The 27,895-nt window shown below is 36.2% G+C and overlaps 1 protein-coding gene across 4 annotated transcripts; it reads left to right on the top strand.

The window, feature by feature from the left end:
• On the top strand, window positions 1-27,895 carry MDM1 (Mdm1 nuclear protein). Of its 4 annotated transcripts, none has more exons than XM_063309197.1 (15): window positions 1-232; window positions 3,662-3,776; window positions 4,326-4,690; window positions 5,599-5,733; window positions 6,246-6,425; window positions 7,292-7,413; window positions 7,991-8,090; window positions 10,841-10,879; window positions 11,222-11,397; window positions 12,547-12,819; window positions 13,693-13,829; window positions 14,244-14,362; window positions 18,935-19,181; window positions 19,849-19,921; window positions 25,757-25,846. In XM_063309197.1, coding segments are annotated over exons 1-15 (2,100 nt in total). In that variant the 5' UTR covers window positions 1-214; the 3' UTR covers window positions 25,758-25,846. The 4 variants fall into 4 exon arrangements, with proteins under 4 accessions (XP_063165267.1, XP_063165264.1, XP_063165265.1 ...); XM_063309194.1 differs by having other exon boundaries at window positions 4-232; window positions 19,849-19,917; window positions 25,757-27,895; XM_063309195.1 differs by lacking the exon at window positions 10,841-10,879 and having other exon boundaries at window positions 4-232; window positions 19,849-19,917; window positions 25,757-27,895.

The raw sequence follows: 27,895 nt of genomic DNA on the forward strand, positions 1-27,895 counted from the left end.
AGACAAACCCTGCTGGAGGCTTCGATTGGTGGCTTCTCGCTCAGGCCTCCGAGGGCCGGAACTAAGTAGGCCGCGGGGCTTTTTGTCAAGGAAACGCCAGTGTTTACGGTTGTTGCGTCCTCTTCTGCTTCCACCGCAACTGCATCGTTTTCCACCCCGTAGAGGACCTGCAAGTTTTCGCTGCCCACGTCTAGTTCCAGCCAGGCGGAGAGTTATGCCTGTGCGCTGGAAGGTGAGAGGGGGCTACCGTCGTGTCCTCGGCGAGGAACCTCTCCCCTTTTCCCTCAGAAGCTTCAAGCTAGAACAAGCGCTCAGCTTCCGTTCTCCCCCCCCCCTCCCGCATACTTGGTATTGGCCGTTGTGTTCTCGGTTGTTTTCAAGAGAAGCGCCCATTGTCGCCACTTTGGGGGGGGGTCCGTTCCATTTCCGCTAACAAATAATTGGGCTCGGCAGCTGCTGGTTATCTTTCAGACCTTTCGCCAAGCCCAGCCTAAGTGGACTCCAGATTAATAGGGTGGCAGTGGTCCCCAGTATCTGAGTCAGTTAGCATGTGGTCACCAGCGGGAATGAGCTGGCATGGGAAACTAGGATCGGTGGTAAGTCTTAAGGCTGGGTCTTCTTATTCAGGGTCCAACGGCGTTAAAAGCTGTACGACGACGGGAAGCTCCATTGTCTTCTCTGGGCTGAAAATGGAGGAATTGTAATAGTAAATGTTTACTTGTTACGCTAATGCCTAGAATAACAATACATTTAACATCATTGGAGCCTGCCAGAGGAAAAAGTGGGAATGCTAGATAAAGGCAAGGTTAATATCATAATTTAGTTGTATCATTTGGTATAGAAGATGAACGTCTTTGCATCCTGGGCGTGATATATTATGCTCTTTCCCAGTGCGAGTGTTACTGAAATGAAGTGGAACAGTCCAAGAATATAGTAGAAAACTTCTTGGATATTTGAGGGGTGAGGTGAGTTGAGCTGTGGGAAGTGCTCTTTGGATTTTTTGCTTTGAGTTAGAGAGATGGTGAATTAAGTATGACACGATGTCCTAAATTTGTGAAAAAAAGGAGTGGGAGTGATATAGAATAAAAAAATACATGATTCAGTTTGCAGTGGTTCAGACAAAGCTGATTTTTACAAAACCACTGAAGTGTGAAATAAAGAGAAAGCTGTATGACTTTTAAGAAATAGTATACACATAATTTTCAAGGCATAAGAAATAAATATGAATATTTATTTTTCTTTGAACACTACTTCACAAGTAATAAAAAAATTACATGGCACTTGCACACAGATTATATAATTATTTTATGGCTTTTAATTTATTTTCTCCTGCTGGTATCGATCAAATTTTACTTGCTTTACAGGTATAGTGTATGTAAGATAAGCATGTTTCATATTTATTCTTACACAGTACAATTTTATTCATGAGAGTAGGTGTACAAAACAGAGTTTGAAGCATACAGGTAGTCCTTGCTTAGCAACCACAATTGGGACTGTCAACTCCATTGCTAAGGTCCGCAGTCGTTAAGTAAAAGATCATGTGACTGTGACCAACTTATGTGGTAACTTTGAATGGTCACTAAACAAGGTAGTCAGTAAGCGAGGACTACCTGTACTAATCCCAAAGATCCTCTTTCAGCCTTATTCTCATTAGAAGTTCATTCCAACTTTGTAGGAAGTGATCTGACATCTAAACAGGTCTCTCCAACCTTAATTTCACAGTTGGGATAATCAGTTTCAATGCTGGACCACTTCTGATAAGTTTGGAATGGCTTTGCAATGAAATATTTAGAAGTTGAAACTTTGCAACCTTGAAATACTTTGCTCATCTGTAGAAACAGCCCATTGTCCTTCAAAAACTGCTTGTTCCAAAAGTATCCCCAAATTTGGATCTTGGAGATTTGGAATTATATTCTTTTTACTGGTTCAAGTTATATTCTCTGGTGTACTGTCTTGTAGTAATCATAACCCAGCCCAAAGCCTATAAAGTACTTTATAAACACAAAAAGAAAACTCTATGTCATCATTCCATTTATTTCAGCCTCTTATTCAATGCAGGTGAGTAAATGGTCAGGAATAGAGAGTTAATCCACATTGTTCTTGTAAACCTGTCATAGAAGTAAGTTGTGAGAGGAAGGAAATCCACTTTATATCCATATAGAAATGCCTTCCTTCCTTCCTTCCTCCTCAGAATGTTTAATAGCAGAGTTTTGCTCACTATTATCTTTCATTCTACTGTAAGTAATAGAATATTAGGTAAAGGTAAAGGTTTCCCTTGACATTAAGTCCACTCTAGGGTGGTGCACATCTCCATTTCAAAGCCGAAGAGCCGGCGTTTGTCTGTAGACACTTCCGTGGTCATGTGGCCGGCATGACTACATGGAACGCCGTTACCTGCCCGCCAAAGCGGTACCTATTAATCTACTCACATTTGCATGTTTTCGAACTGCTAGGTTGGCAGGAGCTAGGACTAGCAATGGGAGCTCACCCCGTCACACGGATTCGAACTGCCGACCTTCTTATCGGCAAGCTCAGCAGCTCAGCGGTTTAACCCGCAGTGCCACCGTGTCCCTTCTTAATAATATTCTATTATTAAGTAATTGGATATTACTTAAATAATATTAATATGGAATATCAAGCCACCTACAGAAAAGGGCTCTAGAAGTATTCTTAAAAAATATCGGTTGTTAGTTAAAGATCATAATATTATATCTGAATTTGGGGGAAGAAAGAATCCTCAAACTGCCTTATGAAACCTGAGCTTTATCGTTGGTTTCTGGGACAGGAAAGTTGAGAGCAGTTGATCATTAAATGAAAGGGAAATTAAGAAAATAAGGAAGGCTAAGAAGGGAGCTGGCTTGTTCAGAGCCCAGATAGCTTGTATTCTGTAGAGGAGTACATTACTATTGGATGCTGGATGAAACATGTTTTCTAATGGTCTCCCTTTGTTAATATGTGGCATCCTGTAGGTGAAATTACCTATTATATGCAAAAATATTTCATGACATGAAAGTATGTGTTTGTTCAGTAGTTGAACAGAATTTCAGTCTGCTTCTCAAATGGATGTGTTTCTCCGATTAGTCGAATTCTTGGAAAGTGAACCAGAAGCTTCAGTCTATTTCCTCAGGTGAAGTTCATGTCTCTTCATAAATTGGGCAAAACTATTGTCCACTTGCTGCAGTTTTTGAAAGCTGTATAAAAGGTGAAATATCTGTTTAATGAAATAGATTGGTTTGATTCTAACTATTATGCTTAGTGGTTTCACATCAGGAATTATGTTTGGATATAATGGGTAGTTCTACATATATGTTATGAGATGTAGAAGACTAATTCTAACTATCCTACATACCATATTTACAGTGCTAGTCTTTACTGTCGTGTTTAAGTTAAGTGCAGCATTATGTTATCAAGAGTGTTATGCCCATATGTAAGCTAGTTACTACACTTGCAAAGACAGGGCTTCTGATTGATGTTCCACATAGAACAAAATATGTGATGGTACAGATTGATTTTTGTTCTTATATGTATTATGGCCCTTTAAAAATTTTATATAATATTTATAGTTCCCTATTGCTTCAGTTACTTCTTTCAGGTTGTATCTTTATTGAGTTTGGAAGAAATAAGGCATAAAATTACTATTTTACATTTTATGTTATTGTAGGGATTAAGTGAGTACAAAAGAAACTTCAAATGGAAGCAATCAGATCAGTCGAGGCTCTGCAGCTCTACGCATGAACAAAAGTGCCAGTGGGCTGGCCTTCGATCAGATGAGTTTGGTAAGACAAATTAGATCTTTTGTGATTCTAAGTACTTTAAGAAATAGTTGCAATAGTTACTGCTTTCTATGTACTAATTATTTAGACTTCAATAAATAGATTTTATCATACAGTAGGGGTAAACACAATTTCATAGTTTGTGTTCATAAGACCCATTAGATAGTTTTAGAAATACAACAATATTAGATACTAAATTAACTTGCTATCTGTTGAGACGGTAAGAGAATATGCTTAGTCAGATGCTTGGTCAGATGCTAGGTCAGAAGAATTAATTATTCTTAATTCTTCGACTTGTATTTGGTAATAGAAGGTAGTAAGACTGCAGGTTAATATATTAATAGGTATTCTCCTAACTAAAACAAGCATTTGATGAAATGTTTATCTGTATCTTTCTTTTTCTTTTGCATGGATAACAAATAAATGCTGTCCAGAGTTGTATTTTGTGAGATGGGTGGCTATATAAATGTGATTAATAAAAGAAATAAATGAGTGTGGAATAAAAAACTTTTTTCAGAATTTTCAGAGTATTTGATATTGTATGTGTTACAGGGATCGCAAGAGAACCAAATTTTATTTCCAAGAGAAGAGTGCCTTATTACAACACACAAATCTCAAAATCTTTTGAGTGGAATGGAGATAATGGCTTGGAGAAAAATGCATTATCAGAATTGGAAGTCAGTGAGCCAGTAGAATTGCACAGGAATGGCAGCAAGGATGTTGAAATGAATCAGGACCCAAGTGAGACACCTGATGCTCCCAGGGTTCCTGAAAAAATGCATCTCAGCTCTTCAGGACCTAGACCTGAATCAACTGTAGCACTTGGAAGAAGCAAGAAGTCAGTGCCCCAAACTCCAGTGCATGAAAATAAAGTATTAGCATCTACCAAAAAAGACTTAGGAAAACCAGATCATGGGGTAGGAAGTACAAAAAAAAATGTTTGATTTGATATGAAGAGTTAAAGCTCAGAAATAATTGATTGTAACTATTATTATGCACAAAACAACCTTCCCCACCTGGGTGCATTCCAGATTCACGAACTTCAATTCTCAGAGAGCCAGAGTGGTAATTGCTGAGAATTCTGGAAATCCAAGTCTTCACATCTGGAAGATGCCCAGTTTAGGGAACGTAACCATTACTTTGGGAGAGGTCAAGGATCTTTGGACTCTAACAAAGGATAAACCAAGCAAAAGCATCTGAATAAGAGTGATGTAAAATAACAAGAGGATGAAAAAGAAGGGAATAATGTTTACAGAAAGAGGGCTAAAATATTGGGTGGTATAAATAAGCACAGAAGAGAAGATTAAAGCAAGTAATAAGTGGAAAACTGTAAAGTCCTGTATATGTTCACTAAGAATTTAATCACACACAATTTAATAGATTCCCCCCACCCCCATATAAATATATGTAAGATAGCAATATAAATTATGCAAAAGAAAAAAAAATAATAGGAAGAATCAGTCAAGAAAACTATTGTTGACACATTGATTTAAAATAATTGTTTATAGGCACATAGTTTCATTATTCAATTAAACAAATGAAAAAAATTGCCACTGACTTTATATGAGAGCTCAAATCCTCCTTTCCTGATGGTGCTGTCATGTTAAATCAAAGGCAGTTTTACCGCTGATGCTAATGGGGACAGGGTTTAGCTTTAAAAAGTATGTTTTCATGTTTGTATGTATGTATAAGAAAGGTTGTAGACTGTGATAGTACACTTTGCCTTTATCAGCATAGTTCAAGTTAATGTTAATAATATAAACTTCTGATATTAGTTGACAAAAAGAAATGACATCCTGAATTCATTTTCAATATCTATTGTCAGCTGAATAGAGTTCTACAGAGGAAAGCAGGCATGAATATTTCACGGTCAAGGAGCTTTCCTAGAAGTTCTGAGTATCAAAGACAGTTTGTTTGGAAAACCCCACAGAAGCTATCTCCAGTCCTTGCAGCAGATCAGGTAACTTTTAAGTGTTTTAAGATGTGTTTCCATTTTTGAAAGGTATGGCACAACTGTATATACTATAATTCAAAAATAAGCTCAATTTTGCTTAATGGGACTTCTTCCAGAGTTTGTTTGCATATGGACTGAAGTCTTAATAAAATAACGTCATGGTACTTATTCAGTGCAGGTTAACTGTGCAGGATAAACTCCTCATTGGAGTTTATGTCCAATTAATGTTTGTTGGATTGCATTTTTGATGTATTACATTGTATGCTAAATGCTCTATTTGGTTCTAAATACTGTGTAATACATTTTACTAGCTGACCTCTCAGGTATATACAGTTATATTTTGAGCAGCATTGCTTGTAAGTAAATGGCTGGATCATTCCATGTCAACTGATTAAGACTTTTCTGCTGTGCAATAATGTAGCAGAGATTAAAGATCATTAAGTCTCTTTAATTTCAATGGCAGATTCACTTAGCTTTGTTTTTAAAAAATCCAAATTAATGTATTTTATAAACCAAAGTTTATTCACAGTTCAAGTCACTCCATTCCTCCATTTAAGTCTCCTGCTCTTATCCCTGAAACTGAATATGAAAGGAATTTCAAACCCTCGCCCCTTATGAAACATCTGAAACAAACATGCCCTTTGGAAGAGAGTGAATGTCCTAGATCTGAATCAGTAGAAGTCTCCTCTGGAGAAAAGGTACCTTACATTTGATTAAATTTTAAAACATTATTTCCCTTTCAATTAGCAATTTCTAGTTTGTCAGATTCATTTCATATTTTCATCCTGGTGATTGTGGTGTATAAAGAAATGATATATACATATTTTAGAAAGATTTTAAAAATAAAACATTGCGTGGATTTTATTGTATTTTTTTCGAAGTTCTTTCCTGTATTGATATATTTTTTTGGTTCATTCATTCATTCTTTAAAAAAATGTTTACTAAGCTTAATCAAGCATCACTCCAAAATATATTTAAGGCTCAATCTTCATGCCAGCAAGCCAAAATTAGAAATATAATATCAAAGTGATTTACAGACAGTGGTAGGTGATTTGGCATGAATAAATGAATAGAAACTCTCATATTCGCTGTATCTAGAATACTGAGAATAATCTCTCAAGTAACCTAAGTGGCAATGAAGTAATAAAAATTTGGGTGTACCTGTACAAAGTAAGCTAGTATGAAAAACTTTACATACTTAATGATTTCTATTTGTTATGTGGAAGTCCTTCTAGTTTCTGTTCATACTTCAATCAAATGTAAATACATAGATTTTTTTTCCCAGCAACATAGTATATCCAGATTATTTCCCACAATTATTGAGCTTTTGAAGCTATTTCACCCCCAGTTCACCAGTATTATATTATGGAGTATAAACCGTAAGTTTTCTATTGGAAAATTCCACAGTATTTATGTACCACAGAAAATTAATATTAACCCTCATTACTAATAGTCAATATGTTTAGAAGTTAGATGTTTAATACAATATAGTTATATATTTTAATAAATTACAATTTATAAGATCAATTCAATAATAAAGTATTTTTTTGTAATTTTGCTTTAGAATGAAAAAAATAAAACTACTTCAAAGACAACAGAAGATTCATCAAATCAAATCAAATTAGAAACAAAGCAGAAAGAAGACAATCAAAAACAGAAGCCGCTGTGTTCACACAGAAGTCATAAGTAAATATAAAGCATGTTAGAATATAAAATGCCTTGCATTCTGTTTTCATTGCACATCTAAAATTTAACCAGATTTGAACAACAGTATATTAATTCCTCCATTACATTTGTATTTATTTGTCTACAGTCTGCTTTGAAAATGAGTAGAGGGAGTATTTTGCCATCTCCTGATTATTTGGTCAACTGAAATGCTTCTTTCCTCCCTCTTGTTTAAAAAAGAGGGCTTGTTTAATATCACCAAGTGAATCCATGGAAAAACAGATATTTGATTTGAAGATTTCGTGATTCATCTCTTAGTGATTATATTGCAAAGTTTATGCTGTTCATTGAATTCTAAAACAGAGCCAGTTCGGTGTAGTGGTTAAGGTGCTGGCCTAGAAACCTGGTAGCCTTGAGACCTGTGTGTCTGTCTTGAAAAATTAATTTCTGTCAAAGTCACACTCTTCCTAACAGGAAATGTTGCTTGTCTGAATTTTTATATTATTCTATATATCACTTTAATATTTAGCATTCTTATTTTCCTAGATAATTAGAAAATAATATTTATGTCTCCTTACTTTCAACTGTTTATTTCTAGGAAAATGAACACAGAATATAGATCGAAATTCTTGTCTCCTAATCAGTACATGTATAAAAAAGGAGCCTGGGTCCATGTCAGGAAAAATGTACCTTATCAAGTGAGTATATGATTAAATATTTCCAAGGAATTCATTTGAAAGTTTTGATACTGCTTCCTCTTTTGAAAGTTGTCCCTTTAATATATGCTAGTGTATATCTTATAAATAACACAGCAGAAAAATGAATAGAAAATCTTTACTAAACATGATAGAACTTATTTTAAGTACTGAATTTAAAGCAGCTGCTGTTTTGGATCATGTTTCTCAGAACTGGTTTTCTACGTGCATCCCCTCTTTCTGAGAATTTGATTTCTACTATATTTATATCTCCCTCATTTAATTTTGAGATCTAATGTTACAAGTCAGTTCCTTTCAACACTTAGTTTTGATTGGTGGTAAATGTGCCTTTGTCATTTTCTTGGTTTTATTTTACTTTGCATGTATCTGCACAGAGAAGGAGATTGGACTCAATGGCTGAATAGGCAGTTTCGTTTTCAAATATGTCTCCATTAAAAGTTGCAAAGGGTTTCCTGAATTTGTTGGAACTGGATTTCTCTCATTAAGAAGGCTAAAATAGGGATTAGATGTATCTCTTACATTTCTTTAATCTGTCTTTATGTGCCTGAATTTATGCATTCTGCCTTGTCATTGGATAGAGGAAATAATTAGCTTTATGCTTCAGCAATCTGAATAAAGCTACCGTCTTTTGCAAATGCCCTGAAATTTATGTCACTAATTTGTTTAGTTGCTGTGGTTTGTATTTACTTAAAGGAAGATGCTTCTGAATTTAGGACAATCCATCTAAGAAGGAGAAGAAAAGATAATAAATATTTAAACATAGAGAAAGATCCTATGTGATGACAATCTTCCCCAACCTGTCATCCTAGTATTACCAATTCCAGCTGAAGATCTCCCCATAGCCCAATAAATATGTAAAAGCTATACTCCAGAAAGGGCAGGACCACAGCAAAAAACAAATTCACGTTAATTGAATATTAAGAACTAATTACTGCTAATTATTTGCAAAATAAAGTACCAATTTACAAAATTAATCTCCATCTGGATATGCCAAAAATTCCCTCATGCATAAACCATTCTCACTCATAAAAACTTACAAGTACAGACACATTACCTTCCCTCCTTCCCACTAAAACAGTCAGAAAAGGAAAAAACAAGATGGGTGAAGGGTGAGGGGGAGAAGTAACTGGACAGGCAAAGAACAGAATGACAATTAACAGCCCTAGGAATTCAGGCTTTCTAGCAGGTTCTATAAGTATGTGCATTTCTTGCTCGTTCCCTTGTTTTCAAGACTTTCTATCCTTTTCACTAAATGAAAGACAATTCCCTCTCCCACCATAGATAATTATTTTGGGATGAAAAAATATTTTTTTTCACTTTGAGTTAATATAATATAGTCTTCACTTTGAGTTAATATAATAACATTTAACGTAGGATACTTAAAAGTGTACAGGAAATCGTGCGAAACACTAAAATCTTTAATGCTGTGCAACTAACCATAACATTTCTGTTGCCCTATGTTTCTGGCACTCTTGGGACAGTTTTTGGTTACTGTTGAAGTACTCTTTGGGACTTTATTTAAAAAATGAGAAATGCAGTTACCACATTTTGAGGAGGGCCATGTAAAGCATTTAAAGGGAACAACCAGGAGCAGCTTCTGAAACAGCTGCATGAGTCTTGCAAAGGATGGGGCTTATTTAATGATTCAAACAGAAGTGCTTTATTTGTACTTCTATGTATTGTGAAACAGAACTTAGGTTTGATGCAATAGTTATGCTAAGTTATAAAATAATAAAAGTGGTGTGGCCTATTGTGAAACAACTGCCACTGAAGTTGGTTCAGGCTCCTTCCTTTGCAGTGTAAGAGAGAGCTAAGAATTAACAGATCTATAAAAAAATATTAGTCCTGTTTCAGAATTCTGGAATTTTTGCATTGTTTGCCACTGAATGTTATCAGTTTCATGTGGATCCTACTAATACTTAAAGTCTACTTAAACAAAACAAAAAGGTGGTGCTTGTTTTATTTATGTCAGAAACAAAGTCACCCACCATGTAGTTTTCCAATGTGAAAAAAATCTCATCACAGTGAAATCCTTACCCCTCACATTCTAGAGATACATGCAAAAAGATAAATATCTGGAGACCTTATGAAAATGAATTATTTCATAATCAGTCTTGAAAGCGCTGTAGAACTATTTCAAAAACTTGGGAGACTAGAGAAATCACACGAAATCAATCAGTGACATAGTCCTGAAATAGAAATGATTTGGGAAAATAATGAATCTTCCTGACAAAATCACTCCAATTATGCAGCATAAAATCATCCAAGAAATCATAACTCCAGAACAAAATCCAGGGCTCTGAAGTTTAGTTTCTTCTACCTTGGCTAAAGTCAGTGTTCACCATCAGAGAAGCAGTGGTAAAAATGAGATTCATGGAGCTGTAGCAGTGGGGAAACTATTTTATTTGATGAAGACTGGTGCTGTAGAGATAACACTATACCTGTAAAAAAATCAGTTGTTTGACATTCACTATTGGTACAGAAAATGTACATATGCATCATTTTACAATTGTCAAGTATTTATTCAGTCTGGTGGATCAGAGTAAGGCTGTTGATTAGAGAGAAGTCTAAATAAGATTGAATTACATTTCTGTAGTGTGAACTCTAGGAGGCAGGATAACACCGTAGTCCTAGCAGAATAGAAGAAATCATTTTAGTTTTTGAATTAAATTTGTAATATTAATACAAGATTAGTAAATAAATATTGTTTATTTTTGTATTCCTCTCCTCAGGGTTCTCAAAACACCCTAAATACCATGTGGTATATGGAGGTTGGTCATGTCTAAGTTTTTCATGCTTGGAGCAATTATAAAATTTATGAAATTTTAAAAAAGTATTGTTATATTAAGCATACGCATAGTTGTAGTCCTTTTGATCCTTGCTGAGTAATTTACTTACAATGGATCTTTGACTTGACTGCTTGAAATAAGTGTTCTTTAAAAATGTATCTGTATTCTTTCCTTTAATATTAGGGTTGCAGTGTTTGTGCATTGTCTGTGACATGCTGTTCTGTGCTATTAATTATGGCTGTTAATTATCCAAGAGTTGACAAAAATAATAGAAGTTAAAAAAGAAACCTTCCACCAATAACAGTGTGAAATGTTCATATCCAGGTGAAAGAACTTCGAGAGAAAGCAGAAGCTTACAGGCAAAGGATACAAGGAACCCACTTTTCCAGAGATCATTTAAATCAAATCCTGTCAGATAACAATAGACTCTGGGATTTGTCCTCTGAATCCAGTGTAGAAGAAACCATGAGCAACAATATCAGAGCGCTTGATTTAGCAGGGTAAGAAATTAGATACTGAAAAAGATCGTGTTTTAAAAATACTATATTTTAGAAATAAAAATCCTACTATACTCTCATTATGCTTTGCAGTAATGGTCTTCAGTTCATGTTTCCTAGAATAGCCATTTTGATTTCACTTAGAACTATCCAGAAAGTGTTGAAATTGTCAGAAATAGAACTGAATTGTTTATCAATAAGTGTGAAGTAATTAGTAATATTCATATTATTAATGTAATACTAAGACCAGGTACAGTGGTGATGAGTACACCATTGGAAGACTGAAAGACCAGGTTTGGGACAGATCGTCATGGAGAATATCTGTCTGTGTGGTTCTATGAATCAACAATGACTTCATGGCACATAATCAATCAATATAATCTTAGGGTTAAAATAAATGTAATCTCAATGAGGTGGTTAACTGTATTTAACCAGGTGGGGCCTGCTTAATATTTAAATGGAAAACCTCCAGGCAATCTAGTACTGTAGTTGTAGGCTAGACTGGGAAATTGAAAAAAAGTATTTTGAAAGAAAGCAATGGTAAATTATTTGTGTACTCTTCTCAAGAGAACTGCATGGAATGTCCATGTAGTCATTAAGATTCAGGCTCAATTCAAAGACATTCTAACTTAAGATTAGCATAGTATTAAATATTGTTTTGACTTTTGTACAGTTCCCCAAAATTAAATTTGATGAAGAATATGTAAAATAAAGAAGGCCCTTGAGCACTGTATTTGTGTGTACATTTATGTGTACAGTATATGTACAGAGATTCCAAAGAGATTTTAGATGTTCACAAAGATTGGTCAAGCACAGTCATTGTTTCCTCCCTTTCCTTAATTTAGCAGATTGCTAGCACATATTGCAAGCTTCCTTTGATAATGCAATTTGTGTTCCATGTGGCATGGAGACCTACTCTTGATTTTCACCTCAAGCCCCTACTGTCACAGAGAGCTAGTTGTATAGTTGTTTGGACCTAGTCATTTGGATTGCTTGATTATTAAATTTGCAAATGAGTATACTTGAAAAATAAATACATTGAAGTTGATATAAATGCCATTAATCACATCTTTGAGGAGGATCAAAATATGCCTCTCAATATATGAATAGTTATTAAATCTTATATTTAATAAATTGTTCTTCTTTATTTAGGGTCCCTGAAAATAAACTGTCCTCAGGTCCTAAAATATTGCCACAATCTGAACAGCTCCAGCCAAATAACACTGAGAATTTAGGTGTATCAGATGCTGCTACTGTTCCCGTCAAGCGACGTCTAGTTTGGGATGAATCAGGCAATGATGAACAACAGGAGAATCAGTCACTTGCATTAGGGGAATGCAAAGAAGAAGATAAAAAGCAAGAAATTGATGAAGTTAAAGAAGTGGAAAAAAATGATAAGGATGCCAGTATAAACAATCGGCAAAAGTAAATATTTGAAAGATTTTTTACCTGTTTGAACTTATGTGGCTATTCAGTTCTATTAATTATGTTAAACATTTGTTAGTTAGGGCAATGTTAATTTCACCATTAATGGAGAACTCTAATACATTGACATAAATAAGGTTAGATGTATTATATCAGGTAGCTTGAGCTAGAAATTGTTTAATATGTAATATACAGTACCTTAAGCAAACATTCAGGTAGCACACTCATTCAGATACTGTCAGTTGATTTGAGTTTCTAATTCTGATTTGCAAGGTTGATAAGCCATAGTTTTCTGGTCTGAATGCAGCAATGAATAATGACTTACCGAAAGTAAAGATGATTCATTGAGTTAATCTGATATTTTTCAAAGTAACATCTGCTTAAATGTATGAAGAAAAAATCAGTAACCCTCATTTCATAGATGTTTGAGATAAATGTATTGTTTTGAAAATTATTATCTGTGATGACATTTAAATAAGCATTTCTAATACAGAACAGTAACAATGTAGCAAGAGATTGATGTTGCATTCTTCAAATATAACAAAGGAGAGAGCAATTTAGAAATTGATAAGACCAATGACTGACTAAAAATTGACCTGTAATTATTTAGCCTGTATCACAAAATGTTTTCTAAATTTTATAACAAAATCCCCAAATAGTCTTAAAAAACAATTATAAATATAAAAAACAATCAGAAATCCAGAGATACAGGATAATAACTTGGAAGCTCTGTCATGGTATCTTTTTTGTGACTCAAATAGTTTAGAACTTTGTTGTGAGAACTTCTGATACAGACTCGGGATTTTACATAATTTCTGTTGTTGAATAATTACATTTAGTCACATTTCTTACATATTTTGCCATAATTTTCAGGGAAAATGTAAGTTCTTCTGAAGACATGGCAGATTCTTCAGAATCCTTAAGAGCATTTGGTAGACTTCCGACTCCACAACTGAGAGCACTTGGTGGAATCCAAAGAACACATCATGATCTTACAACACCAGCTACAGGTAAAAACCTGATAGTTTTCATTTAATTTTCTAAAATAATATGATCTAGCATGCATCCTAAGAATTAATAAAATGTAGTGATTTATGTTAAATTGATTTTCATAAGAGCGTAAGATCGTGATGATGAATTGATTAAAACCAATCTAGCCCATATTCTGTTCCAGTGTAACTGTAGAAAATAAGGAAGTTGACCATCAAACTCATCTTTCTTACACTCTACAGTGACCTCCTAGATGCCACTGGGAAGTCTACAAGCAGAATATGAATTAGTAGCTTCCTCTTCCTTTGCATATTTCTCAGCAGGTGATATAGTCTCTTAGATACTGAAGATAATATATAGTATAGCTGTAATTAGCAACCATATCATCTGTGATAAATTTAGCATTAAGGGGTAGGTGTTCATTTTTATTTTAGGAGGTGCTGTTTTAGTATCCCCTCAAAAAGTGAAGCATTCATCCTCACTGCAAATAAAAAAGGGATCTTCTGCAAATAGTCAAGTTTCAAGAGAACAATTAAAAAGAAAAACTATCAGGGTAAGGTATAATAGCTATAAGAAATATTTATTTGTAACTTTTTTTGCTTCCTCAGAATTAAAATGCATAGTGACAGAAGAAATTATAATTTTGTCAAATAAGAAACTGTAAAGTAGTAGCTCTAGAGAAATTACATATGGTTACAATGAAATCTGTAATAGTTTAATTCCTGTTTTAAATTTGACTTAATTTACCAGAATTTATGGTATGCAGAAGAATGGTAAGAGAGTAACGTGTGTGTTTACTCCAGCACTCTTTACCGTAAATCTCCATATTTTTTAATCTTGGCAAACCATCCTTGCTTCCCCCAGATTTATGTATCAATTTATACTTTACTTTTTGTTCTTTAAAGTCTCACCTCTTTCATTTTGAGAATCTCACCAGCTCTGTGCTACCATGACTTTCTCAGTCTTCTCCCGTCTCTCAACCCATTTATTTTACTTTTACATATTTGTTTTGTAGTTTGATACACATTTACCTTCTCTATATGACCAGACTGGCTAAACAAACATTTTATACTTGTTATCCACTTCCAGATGTGGGTATCCCATCATGTTTATGTTTTTCCTGACATATCCAACATTTACTTCAATATAACAAAATGGGCAGCACCATAAGAAGCACAGTCAGTTTTGCTTCCTTTTATATTTATTCTTTGCAATAGGCACACTATCTTTTTACCAGCATTTCCTCATCTTCACATTTATCAATTTCCCCATACTTTTAGTTTAGTAAATATTCTTCCAACTTACATAAATTGATCCACTGGGCTGGTTTCATCATTTAGGTATATCTTGGAATTATTCCCTCCATTTTCTCTGTCAGTTAATTACCCTGATACATTACTTTTCAAATGTATACTTCTTGTACTATACAATGCAACATATGGTGCAAATCATTCAGGTTCTCAGCTAACAACATGGCACCATCTCTATAGAAAAGTACATGGATTTTCACATCCCCAAACAACATTCCTCTAACATCATCACAAGCATTTATACATTTATACCATATATCTTTATCCATAAAGACGTAAAACATCCAGGGGGACAATATACATATGTCAGCAGAATAACTGTCTGAAAACTGACTAGAAAGGAACCACATTTAGTATGGTGGGAGGAGCTGGCCAAAGAAAGATTGAATTTAAAAAATGAATTTGAGGCTGGAGAAAAAAACTGCAGGAAAAAAGCCTCCAATGCATCACTATGGGACAAGGCTGCTGACTGCTCCATTCTAACCATCTTCCTGCCACCCCCATCAATGACTCAGAGTGGAGCATATGCACCTGTACACACAGACACATAACACGAGGAGAAAACAGACATACAAGGCAACATGGTATGTGATTACTGTATATAGAAGAAAACACACTTTTTGCAGTGACTGCCAGCAAAGGAGTTGGAAAGAATTCGAGAAGCCATGCTCAGCGTGCTTTCCCTAACTTGTTATTAACTCCAGTCACATTGCTGGAGGCTCCTTGAGTCCTTTTCATCACCTCCTAAACAGTCTTTTCCCCCCCAACAAAATAGCTCTACATTTTTACTGTCTCTTTTAACCTTAACTGTTCCTTGCCTCCTTTGATTACATTCTTTGCAACTAATTTTTGTTTGTATGCACATTATATAATATCTAATTTTTTGAAGGAATCATTCTTTTACATGCATTTTTTCTCATGCAAAATTTCTTTCACTTCATAATTCTACTAAGCATCCTTGTTTGTATTTCCCATTAGCACAATTATTTTCACTTTGTTCCAAGCAGCATCCACACCCTCACATCCACTCAACTTTTTCATTCTGTTTGGAGATTACAGAAATCTATCTTCTGATAGATTTTCATATAGGATTCATACTATTTGCTTCCTTTAATTATTCTGCTTTCAGAGAAGTTTCTTTCACTGTATTTCTTTTCTTCTGTGTCCATTTTTTCTCAAGACCCACTCTTGACAATTGTAAGGGTTGAGTCTGACTCTGACTCTGAACAAGGGTAAATTGAAACTTACGCTGAGCCAGAAGGGGAAAACTAAACCTATCCGGAAAGAATTGGGGAATTCAAAACCAGGAGTGACTCAGCAGAGCGAGAAAATCCTGAGCAGCTGATTGGGCAGAAACTGGAGGTAGTTCGAATTCTCCAATCAGTGCTTGTGAAAGGAGAACTGAGAAGCGAGCCAGGCAAAAGGCAGCCTGATTGGCTACAGAGGAGAAACTGCACGGAAAGAATTGGATAAAAAGGCACCAGTGCAAAGAGCAACTCACCGGAGACAACCGATCCATTGAGCTAACTGCTTCTTCAGAAGAGTCCTTGCCAGAACTGGGATTCTTGCCTGTAGCCAATGCAGAACCTGTGCCAGCCCCTTCCACCACCATGGAGTTACCTCCTTTGCACTCTCCTCCAGCCGAGTCCTGCCTTGCCTCCAGATCCAAGCCTTGTCTTGCCGCTCCAGCCGAGTCCTTCCTTGCCTCCAGATCCAAGCCTTGTCTTGTCACTCCAGCCGAGTCCAGTCTTGCCTCCAGATCCAAGCTTTGTCTTGCCGCTCCATCTGAGTCTTGCCTTGCATCCAGATCCAAGCCTTGTCTTGTCACTCCAGCCACGTCCTTCCTTGCCTCCAGATCCAAGCCTTGACATGTCACTCCAGCCAAGTCCAGCCTTGCCTCCAGATCCAAGCCTTGTCTTGCCGCTCCAGCCAAGTCCTGTCTTGCCTCCGTAGTTAAGCCTTGTCTTGCTGCTCCAACCAAGTCCTTACTTGTCTCCAGATCCAAGCCTTGCCTTGCCACTCCAGCCAAGCCTAGCCTTGCCTCCACAGTCGAGCCATGTCTTGCCACTTCAGCTGAATCCTGTCTTCCCTCCATAGCCAAGTCTTGCCTTGCCTCCTGGCCTTGTCCTTCAGCCGAACTCCATGCTTCATTCTTGCCACGCACTTTAGCTACACCCGGCCTTGCTGCTTCATTGCAAGGACTAGCCAAATTCTGCCTTGCTGTGTTGCCATGAACTTTCTCTACTCCTGATCTTGCAGCCTTGCCTTGTTTTCCTCCACTGCCTGGGTAGACTTGATTGAACTGTTTGCCTAATTAATAGACTCTTATCTTATGTAAATAGTTAATTGTAAATAAAGAATCCCTTCTAAAACCTGCCTGGTTGTCTCATAGTCCAAACAGGACAACAATGCTAAATAATTTTCTGGTCCTCATTCAGAACCCGCCATCAACTTCTTTCCTTCACTAATTCTCTCAGTCTTTCATCATAAACAATCAGATCATTTATACTTACACATGGTTAAATTATTTATTTGAAATGAACAACTCACCAATTACTACTCTTATTCATTTTTGAGTCTCCCAGTGTCCCAGGCACTTATTTTGTTTTCATTCATCTATTCATGTCTCCCAACAGAATAACATTTTTCCCTTGGGTTGCATTCATTCAGAATGTTGCAGAATTTCCCCCAAAGATAACCCTGGTTCTTTCATTATTAACATTAACTGATGTGTAACATGCTACCGCTAACCTACAAATTCCTACTTTCATTCTTACGCACAAGTCTTTAAATAACACCAATTCATACTTTCTGTCTTATACAGTATGTTAATTATTTTATTCAGAATTAAATCCTTCTTTTCTGCGTACCTTCAGTGAGACAGATTACATTCCCTTTTTCTTAGTATCACAAACATAGAACTGCCCAGAGTCCTCATATGAGATGGGCAGTGAATAAATGTGATATGTAAATAAATACAATAAATACAACATATTCAGTTGGGATAGAAATATGGATCTTGCAATAAACTGCCATATATACATAAACTATGTATATATAGCAGTTTATTGCAAGATCCATATTTCTTTTTGGTAATCAGGTAGAATTGGGACTAATAACTTCATATTCATACTCTGAAAAATTTTTAAGGAGCCATATAAATTATAGTACACAACTACTTACAGGTTATCTGGAATCTCTGCATAAGAAAGCAGTTGCTATGTGGCGCTTTGTAATAAATAAATGAGATAACAAAGCTTTTGAACAAGTTGTATCAGTGATTAGAGGTTGCAAAACATTTCAAATTTGAAAGTCATTTATTTCAACCTTACCAGAAGTGTTCTAATGCTGTTCTGATGACTGAAGGTTTCAAACTCAAAATAACTGTCTTGAGCACAAAATGGGGTTGTTTCAAAGCTTGAAAGACTTCTGATAAAGTTGGGATAGGTATTTCAAATTCAAAACAGGCCATTCTAAATTTGAAATGGAGCATTTTCAGCTTCAAACATTTCAAATTTGGAACGGGGTATTTCAAGTTTGAAACATTTAGAATTTAAAATGTTTTGCACATCTCTATGAGTTACTGGTAAGATGTACAAAGCAAAGAAACATGGCTGATTGCTTTCATTTTAATGACTTCAAGCTATTTTCATTTGTTGAAAGGTGTCATTATAATGTGACATTAACTTAAAATACCAATTATTACTAAAGGCTTTGGGATTTTTTGTAACAACATTAAGGCTCAACCCTTTTTTGATATAACCTAGCAAATAGCAGAATTATTTACAATGTGAACATTTGTTTTGGCATTTTAGGGTGAAGAAAAAGCTGTGAGTAATTCCCCAGCTGCAGGACTGGAAACTTTGGACCCTTTGCCTCTAAGAAAAGATCAGTGCTCCAATCAGGATACCTCTGGTCCAAGAAACTGTGCAACATTAGTGCATTCAGAGCAGATGCCTACAGTGTCTGAAACAACGTTGGCTAAGGGTTCTGCTCTACCCTATTGGAGTCCATTGTGCCGCATTCAAGGAACTCTCCGGGATCCAGAGTTTCAGCATAATGGTTGGTTTGCATCATACATATTCATCTTTCTTTAGATTGGCCTATGTTTTACTTAAAATTACTTTAGTTTTGTTGCAATTACAGTAACCAATACTTAAATTACAGTAAATCTAAGATACATATTAGCATCAAACAGTATTGATACTGTGACTGTCCTTTGAAGAATAGCAATCAGAAGGAGAATATAACTTGCTTAGACAGATAGAAAGTTACTGTTGGTTTTGGATTCAAATAAATGCTGTCTGCAGCTATGTGGGCTTGCTTCCTCAGCCTAGTGTCTTCTAGATGCATTGGACTTCAGCTATCATAAATCTTAGAGCAACTTGTTTCAGCCAGGTTCAGGAAATACCAACTTGTGTCAGCTGAAGGCCTTCACTTGGCTTTGGGTATTAGGGCTATGATCCAAAGTGGATCTGTTTTGGGGTGATTTCATAAACTGTTCTTTATTGAGCAGCTGGCAATGTTTTCTTCAAACAACGTATTCTGAAAGAATACTGTACATTATTCTCTCATCCCTATGCACTATAGGAATATATAATGTGGGATTGAAATTAGCCTTAGAAAAGCACATTGGCATTTTTTTCTTTAGATAAAATTCTAATATGATTTCCTTTTACAAAATGAAGTATTTCTGAACTGATAAAATGCAGCAAATGTATTCTTATAGGTAATATTGCAAGTGCCAAAAGGAGCTGGTTACAGATACCCCTTCAGGAGAGAAACTATCATGATGAAGGTTGGTTAGTAACTTTCAAATTTATTACATTTTTTATGTAATAAATAATATAGTAATAGTAACTGTACCTTGGTAGGAGATAGGCAAGACACACCTAAATAGGTACTGCTTGCCTACTAATGTTAAAGGAAATTTCTTGCACAGCGATGTGCAGCAAAGTTTGCTTTTGGATCTAGTTAAAATGGAAAGTTTTCATTTGTAAAGCCTGTTCAAATTTGTAAGGATAGTAACTTGCATAGTTAATTTCATGGTGTGATACAAAAACATGGAGCTGTAGCTGCCTATCCAGTTTATTTCCTAACAAAGCTTGTGGAACGTGTTTGGGATCAAAAGGCATTCTTGGAAATAAATAAGATGCTGGTTGCTGATACTTTATTTTATAGCATGCCAGCTTCCAGTTTTGTTTAAGCTGAAATAATTTTAAGAAACAGAAAAAGATGGAGTATGGAACTAGATATAAGTAAAGTCCATGTGCATAGTGGCACGCCCAAGCAGCACATACAGGATGTCAGTTATAGACCATCTACTAGGAGTTTGATGTTAATTTTAACTGACAGTTTGCAAGCTATTACGGGAAGTTTAAGAGGCTTGACTCGTACTTGCATCCACGCTTGTAGAGCAAATGAGCGCAAGGCCCTCTAAACTCATTCTAGCAGTGTAGTGACTTAAGTAGTTATGCTAATGATCATACAAAGACCAGAATAAGGAAAAAATAGAAGAATGCAAGTCAGCCAAGGTCCTACTGGATCTTTTTTAAGGCAGAGATGGCACCAATAAGAAGATGATAGCTCATTAGTAGCTTCCACATTATGCAACAAGGAGTGTATAAAGTTGGTGCAGAAACTATCCTGCTACAACTTAAAAGCTTTCAAAAACTATTTTAAAAGTACCTTTTGACCACTTGCTCTTTTTGATGGGTAGGTTTGTTGACATGACTCATTGGCAAGGTTAGCCTTTTCTGGAAATAAAAAGTGGGTGGGGGTACATTCAAAATATTCATGAGATGATAAAACTAGTATATACAATTTCTATACCTGGAACTGTTGGAGGGGTAGAAATGATGTCATGTTAACCACTGAAGAGGAAATAGTTGAAATGTAATTTCTTTCTTGCTTTGTAACTTGACATTTTATGTACAGTCATGACCTCTTGCAGAAAAATAAAATCAAATTTGTTGGTTTTTACACAGAAGAACTTAACTTTGCCTTAGAGGGCAAATTGTTAGGCTTGCAATACCCATAATTGAAGAAGGGGAAAGTTTGACAATACTTTGTCTAGATCTAATCCATGCATCTGCATACACACAATTCCTGTCGAAAGAAAGAAAGAAAAAGAGAGAGAGAGAACAAGTCTATACAACTTCATACTTGCTAACTACTGAGACTGGAAAGTGTGGGGCCTGTTCAAATTGCTTAGCAACTGTAAACATTTGTTTAAAACATTTCAATATTGTCAGATCTTTAACTATGTCTTGCCATTTTCCTAAACTTTTTGTGATGATGGCTCAATTGCTGCACCATTACAGGTAGTCCTCAGGTTACAACGGCAATTGGAACCAGGATTGCTGTTGCTAAGGGATGAGGTTGTAAAGCATGACATCACAGGACCACATTGCTTAGTGACGACAATCCCGGCAGTCCCAGTTACCATTATAACCCCAAGACATGCGGGTCATTAAACAGGAAGCAGCAGGAATCCCAGGTAAGGAGCGTGGGGGGCTGCCACAGAAGGCCTAACACAGGCAACACACAAATGCAGAGAGGCTGGGGAAAGGAGGCTGTAGGTCAGCATGAGTGCAGGGAGGCCGGGGTAAGGAGGCTATGGGTTGGTACAAGCACAGGGAGGCTGAGGAAGGAGGCTGTGGCATTGCACATGCACAGGGAGGCCAAGGAGGACTTACCGGAGAGACTTGCGACCTTCCCTGTCAACTTCCCCATTGACTTTGCTTGTGGGAAGCTGGCAGGGAAAGTACCAAATGGTGATCACATGACTGCAGGGAGCTGCAACCGTCATAAGTGTGAGCCAGTTGCCAAGCACCTAAATCGCAATCGTGACCGCAGAGGTGGTGCGATGGTCGGAACTTCAAGGACCAGTCATAAGTATCACTCGTTTAGCACCATTGCAACTTCTGAATGTGGTCAGTAAGAGAGGACTACCTGTACACCTTTGATAAACAGAAAAGCAAGGATAACAAAATAATCCAGGATTAGCAGTAGAAGAATGAGTTTCAAAACTTGAATCTCATAGAAGTCACGTTCTTTAAATGCACACATTTATTTTGTATAGTCCTCATGGTGAGCCTTTGCTTATAATGTATGTTTGCCTGTGATAGTTACTAAGTTTTACTGCATATCACCCATAAGATCTGACTTCATTTGACCATTGTAAGTCACTTGAATGGATTCTTTGTCTGTGCAGAACTGTGTTTTGAACTTTCTAGAATTTATGAGATTGTTTAGCAGAAGTCTCTCCTATCATGTATACCATGCAACTAGATAGTTTTCACAACCCCCTTAATTTTGACCACTATATCATTAGTAAATTTTTTCTGATTGTTCTTCGATGCTGTTTTATTTAAATGATTTCCTTGTTTTATTTTTAACTTCTCAAATCTTCTCCAAAAGAAAACCTTAAATTGTTATTCATCAGCCCATTTTGTCCTCCCATCATAAGCTATCCAGTGTAGTATATGCTCCATTTTGTATGTACCAGCATTGCAGAGCCCTCGCCCCCCACTTATGGATATAAGATTTGTCTGTTTTTGCCTTTTATAAGTATTGCCAAACACGTACTAATCATTAATCTTATCTGTGAGCCACTCTTGGGAACAAGCTCTGAGGTGGCAGACTCTGAAACTCTTGTAGCCCCCTTGTCCTCCAACACTCATACCATGTCCCCAGAATTGTCTTTGGGTTCCCTTGTCCCTTTGAAAGAGTGATCTGAAAGAGTGATCTTTCCTGAGAAGCATTTTCAAGTTTTTGCTGTTCTGTCATCAACACCAAGGAAATTGCCCATTAAGGATTCCATGAGGCAAAAAGAAAGAGAGAAATAAAAGACCTGCCACCTTCTCAGTCTTGGCTCCAATATCCTTGAGCTCCTTGCCACATGGTCCTTAAACTCCACTACTGTTGGTTTTGCCATTCCTGCACTTATCAATCTATATTGTCCAGTCCTCAACAGCCCCTCTACAGATACCAGAGTCAGTCTTGGAGTTGGGGATTCAGGACAAATCTTGAGCCAGACCCCTTCAGACCACCCTCTTACAGATGAAGATAGTTGAAACTGAGACTTTCCTTTTGACCATTTCAAGATCAGCTGGTGTCCTGCTTCAGGTTTCAAATACAAAGAATTGCTAGGTAATGGTAAGCAATTTACTCAAGGCTGAGCAGACAAGCACAGGAACAGAAATTAGTATCTCTGGAAACAAGGCTAGTCTGAGTAGTTTCACTTTTCACAGGAACACAGAAGAATAGTCAAGATTCAGTCCAAAGTTCAGAGAGCCAAGCAAGGTTCATCAGCCAGTCTAAGGGTCAGAGTTTCGAGTTTCTTACACAAGTAGAAGGCAACAACACACCAGACACAGGAAATCAGACTGTGTTTCTAATAAGGAAATATGGGTCAAAACTGTCTCTTAAATAAGGCTGCAGTCACCTGTTTTTAGTTAATGCAGCTATGCCCTTCCTTGGCAAGGAATCGCATTGTGTATCTTTGCTCTCCACTCTACTCGCCAAGTCTTGGAGGCCATACGTCCTCATCTGACTGCTCCAGCTGTTCTGATGCTGCCCAAGTTTGATCAGCCTCAGGTGATACCTGGCTTGATGATTCTTGAGGCTGGCTTTCCACTGGCTCAAGTGGAGCAACTTCTTCAGATTCAGAGTCATCTGAGTCCTGGGCCATGACAGCTGGATCCTAGATACTAACCTCACAACCACTTGTTTCTGAAGGTTGTCTTTCTCTGATTTCAGCCAATTCTGTGCATTTTCATTATTCCTGAGTGATTAAACTGGTTCTCATTGCACCTGGCCATTCACACTCCCGATCAACGATTTCATACACATGGAACAGCCCAAAATATGGTGAGATAGTCTGTTACATATATTCCACTCCAAGTAAATGTTAAATATGGCTCATCACAGAGCTGACTTGGGAGCCAAACTTACGACATAATTCGATTCCTACATTGTCTCAGGTTCTGTATTATGAGAAGGATTCCCCCCTTCCTATCCAGGTTATCCAATTGATAGAGGCAAGTATAGATAGTAGCAAGGGAGCTGACTTTCAACAACCTTGCAGCTCCATATGCTGTGGGCGTTTGTACATAAAACCTCTTCCCTAAAAATCAGATTCCACATTGTTCTCAAGGCATAGGGCCTGATGGCACAGCTCCAACCTCAGTTGTTTGTTCTTCCTGCAGCACCCCCATAGACAACCTATCATTATCCAAGTGATCTGATTGTTTTTTCATTCTTTTGATCTCAGAAACTGAAGCATGTGGTGAGAGGCATATCAAACTTCATGGTATACATGTAGAGTAGGACTGTTGCTAAACAGGTTTGTAAGCTTTAGAGGATGTATAAACCATGTGTGTGAATTCACAGATGTCCAGCTGCAGACATGTAACCAGTTGTTTAGCATGTTAAAGCCAAGGCATTTCAATAAGGCAATATTAAGACATACTGTAAAACTATGTACAGGTAGTCCTCCCTTAACAACTATTAGTTTAGTGATGGTTCGAACTTACAACAGTGTTGAAAAAAATGACTTATGACCAGTTCTCACACTTATGACTGTTGCAGTGTCCCTGTGGTCACATGATCACAATTTGGGTGCTTGGCAACTGGTTCCCATTTATGACTGTCGCAGTGTCCCATAGTCACATGATTGCCATTTTCATCCTTCTCAGCTGGCTTCTGGCAAGCAAAATCAATGGGGAACCACATTATTCACATAATGATCAATTGGTCCACTTAACACCTGTAGTGATTCACTTAACAACCACTGCAAAAAAGGTCATAAAATTGGGTTGGATTTGCTTGATGGCTTCGCTTAGCAACTGAAATTCCAGTCTCAGTTGTGGTTGTTAAGCGAGGACTACCTGTAATATATTAATCTAAGCTTGGTGATACTCCAGCTGTTTTCCTGTGTTGTCTTGAGGTTTTGCTACAAGGTTGTTATTATGCAGCAAGCTCTAATAACACATTGCAAAACAGAAACACTTGTGTAGAAATGCTAGATTTGATTCAACTGAATTAAATCAGTTTATACAACATATGGAAAAACGTATGCTTTTATATCTGTTGCTGTGAAGTGCTATGGGATTGTCACAGGGAAAATGCTGATTGGAAAAAATGCATGAATCTATGTGTATCTCATATTTCTTCCATTAGTTGTTGTGCCCATGCTAGAATCAGTATGCAAGCAGTTTCTTATGCTATTGAATATCTTATACCCAACTTTGCTGCTATTTATCATGTTGTAGTTATGTATCTTTTACAATGACATGTATGTGTCCACATGCAAGGTGCATACAATTTCCTAAATGATTTTAATCCAATGATTATTAGCCTATAAGTAGTCCATGTGCATATAAAGGCACTGAAAAATTATACCTTGTAAATATAGTTAATCCTTTATTATCATTCATGAAACCAGGTTTTCCCTATACTTTCCTAATTTCCAAGTGTGAAATGTAGTATAATTATACATGTTTTAGTAAGTTAGAGATATCTTTCTGACTTTTAAACAATATATATTTCACTTACGTTTTCTCTACCTATATTTTGGGTATATTTCATACTAACAATACATTTCATATTCTTCTTCCTTGTTATATTTACAGATGATGATGACCGATTGTCCCAGTTGTCTGCTCGATCTGCTGTTTCTGGTTCTCTTGCATCACAGGTTCTGGAACGAGCTCAAAAGAGAAAAGAAAATTTCTGGGGCAAAATGTGATTGTATTTTGCTGTGCTTGTAATTTGCTTTATATTGGGGTATTTTAACTTTTGTGAAAAGAATTTAAGGTTAAATTCTGTTTTTTTACCAGTTAGGTGAAAGGATCTGATTATACAAATGCTGAATATTCAAATACTCCTTTTGTTTTGGCTAGATAAGGAAATATTAACTTACCCAAAATCTGTATTCTACCTCACTCTCAGAAAAGCACTAAAAACAAACAGGCTACATAATAAGGTATTTCCATTTAATGAATTCCAGAGGACTCCATATCACTTTCAAAAAGCAATGAAATGCTGCCATGCCACAAGGTTCAAGAAGCCCTTGATCTTGTAACAGAAATATAACATTAAGCATAGCCCATGAAAAAGTTATCCCGAAGTAAAAAAAAGATGGAACACGAATAGACCACCTGCTGCCTTCATGGCTTAATTAGCAGCTAAGGATTATTTCAGTTATTCTCCTATCACTCAGCAAGCCTAAAGATTTTTTAAAATCTTCATTCGGTATATTTATACATAACTTTTAGGTACCTTCTAGTTGGATTCCTTAGTATTAATCCCTGTGTTCCAGCATTGTCTACCAGTTTACTGGCTTTTTAAAAATCAAATACACTTTTATTACTCTACAGTACTAAACTAACTTTCCCCAATTTGATGATCTTGTGATATTTCAAGAGTGCAGCTCCTATAGTCCCCAACCATTAGGCCCAATAGCCATGCTGCTAGGAATTCTGGGAATTATAGTTCTGAAAATTTTGGAAGAAACCAAGTTGAGGAAATCTGTTTTAAGCAATCTCAGTTTCCATTATGAAATTATCATGAAAAATACAGTCACAAATATTAGTCATAATCAGTTTTCAAATGACTACTTTGGCATTTCAGTATTGCCCACCTTCTCCCCTTTACCTCTCAATATTTGTATCATGATGGCCAGCTTAAAGCTGAAGTCTATTGTATTTCAGATTGTAACATTAACATGACTCTGGTGTAATGAAGCACATGAGCATGTATGAACTTTGTATGTTCAACATTTCAGAGAAAATGGGTTCTTGGCAATCAATTTTCTTGTGTTCACAAGCTAGCCTTAGGTTTTGTACAGAGAATCCTTAGCCATACCAAGAGCAAAATCTGTTTTAAATATTATGTTTAGGTACTACTAATTCTTCCCAAAATTCTGTGGTAATTTGAAAGAGCTAAACCAGGGATGTGGTTCCCTAGCTGTTGGACATGAACCTTCATAATTCCTAGTCAACATGACCAGTGGTAAAAGAAATGGTTGAATCTATAGTCCAGCAAGTTCTAGAAGCAATATATTGTTGGTCCCTAAAATATATTTTAACAATTCAGATATTTTCCTGATGTGATGTTGTATTATTGGAAAGCATTGTTTTAAACTAGAATGAATGTTAGATTATAGTAAATATTCAGGATATAATTAGTTCTTCTCACATATTACTTACTGCATTTTAACATTAAAAATAGATTTATGCAAAAAAACCTTGAATTTTCTTTAATATTTTAAAGATGATTAGATTTGTATGATGGCAAATCAAGTTGTGTGTGTTTTGAAAATGGAGTAATGTTTTTGTGTACAAAAATTCTATATTAGAAATGTGCAAACCTGTGCCACATTTTCATGTTTTACTTGCAGTGTCATTGTTTCAACATAAACGTTCAGTTACATTTAAATTTGTGTTTTATTTTAAAATATGTATTCAATCTTGTATTTTAATACATTTAAATTGCCAGGAAATGTGGCATTTTGGAGAAGCAGAAAATCTTGGTGTACTCATCTGTACATCAACTCCAAAATTATCTGTGGATCGGATAATTGCATTTTCAACTCTGCAAAAATAAATTTCATGAGATAGTTTAATTGAGGAAGATACATTGAACGTATGAACATTAATTTAACAAAATGAAGTAATAACTGAAAAAATATTGCTGAACCACTCAGTCTGGTATTACCAAAAATGATCCCAAATGATTCATGAATGTAACAAATTAGTTACCTTTGCAAA

This window comes from Candoia aspera, chromosome 7, assembly GCF_035149785.1.
Source record: "Candoia aspera isolate rCanAsp1 chromosome 7, rCanAsp1.hap2, whole genome shotgun sequence".
NCBI classification, from domain to species: domain Eukaryota; kingdom Metazoa; phylum Chordata; class Lepidosauria; order Squamata; family Boidae; genus Candoia; species Candoia aspera.